This window comes from Felis catus, chromosome D1 (genome assembly GCF_018350175.1).
Source record: "Felis catus isolate Fca126 chromosome D1, F.catus_Fca126_mat1.0, whole genome shotgun sequence".
Classification (NCBI taxonomy): Eukaryota; Metazoa; Chordata; class Mammalia; order Carnivora; family Felidae; genus Felis; species Felis catus.
Genome location: NC_058377.1, coordinates 61,908,239 through 61,913,463, shown reverse-complemented (window position 1 = coordinate 61,913,463; position 5,225 = coordinate 61,908,239). Strand labels below are relative to the sequence as shown.

The 5,225-nt window shown below is 42.0% G+C and overlaps 1 protein-coding gene across 1 annotated transcript; it reads left to right on the top strand.

Annotated features, from left to right (window-relative positions):
* The first annotated feature begins 3,677 nt into the window (after positions 1-3,677).
* Positions 3,678-4,752, top strand: LOC101100914 (olfactory receptor 51I2-like). Its single transcript, XM_003992891.2, has one exon. It carries the CDS (start codon positions 3,808-3,810, stop codon positions 4,750-4,752), a length of 945 nt encoding a protein of 314 aa, XP_003992940.1. The 5' UTR covers positions 3,678-3,807.
* Positions 4,753-5,225: the final 473 nt, after the last annotated feature.

The following is a 5,225-nucleotide window of genomic DNA, read 5'->3' as shown; positions in this document are numbered from 1 at the left end:
CATGTTTTCTCTGAGGATTAAATAAGCTAATCTATATCAAGCAATTTATCATGGTCCCAGATACTTGGTAAAAGGTCAAAACATACCAGTTATTCTTTTCTTCCTCTCCTAACCCTGGTAATAAGAGACAGCATGGGCAGTGGGGATAGAATTGGAGTCTGGATCAGGACAATTCTGTTCACGTCCTGTCTCTATGCCAATTTCTCTGTCAGCAAGTCTCTTCCTCCTTAGAGCCTCAATTTCTTCATTACAGACGTTTGGGTGCGATATGAGATGACCAAAAGACTCTCCTTAGTGTCTTGGGAATCTGCCTGTCCTCACAGCCCCCAGGGCCCCCAGAGCCCACTGGTTATCAAATTCTTTCAAATTTTTCTATTCAGTAGTTCTTGTGTCAGAAGCACTTAGCATGTGATATTAAGTTTCATAGTCAAATGGATTTATAAGAATCTGTACTGTAATTTTACAAATGAGGAATTAGGAACTTGAGCCAATTAAATGTTTTTAAGGATGTTTAAGAAGTTGGTTTTGAATCTAGAGCTGGATGTTGGGTGACAAACTGCCCCAGTTCACAGGACTGAGGGGCTTCCCTCCGTGCAGGATTTTCTGTGCTAAAACCAGTATAGTTCCAGGCAAACCAGGATGGTCACTCTATTTTCTGACTATAAGAAGGCTCTATGTCCAATGTGGGGCTTGAACTCACAACCCTGAGATTCAGAGTCACAAGCTCAACCCACTGAGGCAGCCGGGTACCCCTCTATTTGCTGACTGTAAATTATTAGGCTTTTAGTGGTTATGCTATTTTGTTTTTTGAAATCTATTTATGTTGTAGGATACTTAGTGCAAAAAGCTCTAATTTGGGAATTGGTGAGAGTCAGAGGGTCTGGGGTTGAATTCAACTCTTTGTTGGCTTCCTGAATGGTTCCTTCTGGGCTTCACTTCCTCTTATATATAATAAAGAGCAACACAGTTAGAATTCTTAATTTCTTTGAAGCCTCTAAAGAAGAGAGATTCCAGAGCACAGGGGAGCCAACCACTTAAGATTTTGTGCAGTGCCTGCTGCCCCAGCCCCCTTGAGCCCCAGGGCTAACTGGGCCCAAGGGGCTCTTAAGAGACAGCTTTATAGAGATCAAGGCGGGGAGGTTGCGTGCCCAGTATGCACCCTGGTAAATACTTCACCCACCACTCTCCTCCCTTCCAGCACAGCTGCCCTAGGGAGGTAAGTCGGGACCTCAACTCTTCCCACTCAAAGGTCTGTAAGAACCTCATTATGAGCTTCGAAATCCTAAGGCAATCAGGGTACAAATAGTTGAAGAAGACGGAGAGGCTGTCTGTGATCTAAATTTAGAGATTTTGCCTACATTCCTCTTCCCCTAACCCACACTTCCCATCTGCAGCTCTTGATGCCTGAAATCCCAGTGTCCTGGCCTCATTCTTACAGATTTACTCTACACCTCCAAGCACGTATAGACCCAGCCAGGCGGCCTCCGAAGCTTTTTATTTAGTGCAGATGTTACAATGTAATTAACTCATACTCCAGTATTCTCACTGGGTGGTGGATAAAGGCTGAGACAAAGATTTTGGGATCTTGAAAGTGGGCAGACAGTGTGGAAAGAGGACCAGGGGATCCCACCCCCTGAATAACCGTTTTTATTCCTGCTCTGTGGTTGCCATTTATTCAGTGCATAACTTGCACCAGTGTCCTGAATACGAATTTTAAATGTTTTATTCTGTTATTTTTTTCTATACTATAGATGTAAAAATAAGATGTGAAGACGTAAACTAAATGCACAGCTGCCATATGGCAAAGCTGAGATAAAAACTTAGTTGTTAGATGTCAGATGAGTTATTTAGTTTATCAAATTCATTTTACACTTGAGAATGTATAGCTTCTTCCTCACATAATGTATTTATCTACTTAATCGATACTTACTGATTAGAACTAGAATTGGTCATCTTTGAGTCCTAGTCCAGGGCTCTATGCCAGTGACTCAGCTAGGCACTGAGAATAAGATGAGAAGTAAACCAGACAATTATGGGAACTTACAATTTATGGGCGGAGAAAGATACTAATCCAATATCCAAACAGATATATAATAATTCTATGATTCTAAAGTGTGATGAGTCATGAAGAAAAATATGTATGGGATTGTGTAACAGTGGCACACAACCATGAACAGAGAAGTAATGAGTGATTTGAATAACTGGAAGGTAACACCTTTCCAGGTAGTGCTGATGATGCTTCAAAGTAAGGATGCATGAATTCTTATTTCTAAAGGTAAAGGAACCCATTGGAAGATTTTCAGTGGAAGTGTAACACCATTTTACTTATAAAGAAATAATTTGGTTCTGTTGTGGAGAATGGATGGGAGAGGGGCATGACACGAAGCTGGGTAATCATTAAGGAAGGTTCTACAGGCATCCTGGTTGCAGATGCTGAGGGAGATGGATGGATGATAGTTGGAAGTGCGATGAAGGAGAGAAGCCAGTGTTATAGTCTGGAAAGATGGTAATAGGTTAATTAGATCTTGGTATGGGAAAGGGTGAGAGATGCCTCCTAGGTTTTTCTGGCTTGAGTACATTGGTAGATGGAGATGGGCTTTCATGAGATGATAAATATTGGAGAGGATCAAATACGGTGATTAACAACAAGTTCAACTTTGGATGTTATGTTTGAGATGCAGATAAGCTCTTACAATTGATGGTCCAACAGGGAATTGAATGTTTGTGTCTACAACTAGAAGAGAAATCTGAGCTACATAAATTTGGGATCATTGATGTACAGAGAAGAGACAAAGAAGCACATTATAAATAGAAAATAATTTTGAAAATTTTAATTATGAATGAGAAAAAAGAAGTGAATGGTTATAGAAGATTATTGTTTGTTTATTTCTCATGACAGTAGATCATGAAATTGTTCCTCAACAAAGAAGTTGGTGTAAGGTAGGACATAGCTGAAGCTTATGGGAGTGATCTAAGCCCCTGATTTTCACACTTGGCTGCCTATCACATTTACCTGGGAAATAAAAAAAATATTTTTGAGACCCACTGACAGAGATTCTGATTTAATTGATAAGAGTGTGACCCAGACAAAGGAGCTTTTTAAACCTCCTCACATGAATCTAACATGCAGTACAGTTTGAGAATGCTTCATCTAAACAGAGAAGAAAAAATGTGAACATGCAGGAGAGGACAATCTAAAGCAAGCAGCTGTGGAGGAATCAGAGATTCTGGACCCTTGACAAATAAGTGAGGGGCTCAAGCAACAAAGAGAGGATGAGGAAAGAGCTGGAGTGATGGCTGAGTGCAGGTAAGAGAGGAGAAACAGTGCAGAGTATAGATGGAGATGTCATCCCGTTCACAAGAATGAATGAATCAGTAAGCCAGGAGGGTTAAGGAAGATATCCCGTACCTCACTTCTTGAAGAAGGTGGTAGCTAAGAACTGGTAGGAATAAAGGGTAAAATCACTTTCCACTAATGGAAAAAGATTTGATTCTTTCTGTAAAGAACACACAGAGACAACAAGAACAAGGGATAATATCTGACCCTCAAAAAAGAGTCAAAGGGTATCTGTGGAGACGGATTTGGAGCCCATGACCCATCTGTGGATATGGTAAGACTATAGAAGTTGCGAAATATAACTAACAACCTCTTACCTGTTCCTTCCTGACCCTTTCATGATCTAACTGTCATGGACTCTAAGTATCATTGCCCCTTCCATCCTGAGGACAGTGACCACTCCTGATCTTCCACTTTCTGACCTCACTTTGCTCTGGTTCTCTTTCCCCAAAAGCCACTCAGGGATCCTCATGGGAAGTTTTGGGACTAATACCTCTAGCACCACCAGCTTCACACTAACAGGCTTCCCAGAGATGGAGGGCCTACAGCACTGGTTAGCGGCCCTCCTCTTGCTGCTTTATGCTGTCTCCATCCTGGGTAACATCCTAATTCTCTTCATCATAAAGGAGGAGCAGAGCTTGCACCAGCCTATGTACTACTTCCTGTCTCTGTTGTCTGTCAATGACCTGGGCGTGTCCTTTTCTACATTGCCCACCGTACTGGCTGCCTTGTGCTTTCATGCCCCGGAGACTGCCTTCGACGCCTGCTTGACCCAGATGTTCTTCATCCACCTTTTCTCCTGGACAGAATCTGGGATCCTGCTGGCCATGAGTTTTGATCGCTATGTGGCCATCTGTAACCCCTTGCGTTATTCTTCAGTGCTCACTGATATCCGTGTGGCTCACATGGGCATATCCATCATCATCCGCAGCTTCTGCATGGTCTTTCCATTGCCATTCCTTCTGAAGAGGCTGCCTTTCTGTAAGGCCAATGTGTTAACCCATTCCTACTGTTTGCACCCAGACCTGATCCGCCTGCCCTGTGGAGATACCACCATCAATAGCATGTATGGCTTGTTCATTGTTATCTCCGCCTTTGGTGTAGACTCAGTGCTCATCCTCCTCTCCTATGTGCTCATACTGCGCTCTGTACTGGCCATTGCCTCCCAGGAGGAGAGGCTTAAGACACTCAATACATGTGTGTCACACATTTGTGCTGTGCTCATCTTCTATGTACCCATGGTTAGTGTGTCCATGGTTCATCGATTTGGGAAGCATGCCCCTGAGTATGTGCACAAGTTAATGTCCCTGGTATATCTCTTTGTGCCTCCAATGCTCAACCCAATTATCTATTCCATTAAGACTAAAGAAATTCGTAAGAGGCTACACAAAATGTTTTTTAAGCCTACGCTTTGATCAGGGAGAGATCTTCCAGGAACCTAAGTACCCTAGGAGTTTGTTGTTCTTGCTGATTTTGGCCCTGGAGCGTTTCAATCTCCTCCTGTAAATGTACCTCTGCTCGGTATCTGCTATTAGTTGTATGGGACAGCCTGGGTATAACCCATTAACTCAATACATCGGACTGCCTTACGCTGTAATTAACTATGTCACAAGTTGCCACAGATGACTTCTCTCAGATCTAACAAGGAAGAGGGTCTTCAATTACACTCTTTTATTTGTCCCAATGAACTAGTTACATCTATGCTTTCAAGTAAATCTCAAAACAGACAAACACCTATGTAAACCATGCTATAACTGAAGATTGTTACTTGAGATCAAAGGTATCACCTAATACATTTTAAAGGAATAATACTTTGAGTACCTTTAAACTTTAAAAATTAAAGACACACAATAACTGTGACCAACTTTTGACTTTTGAAATAAATAAG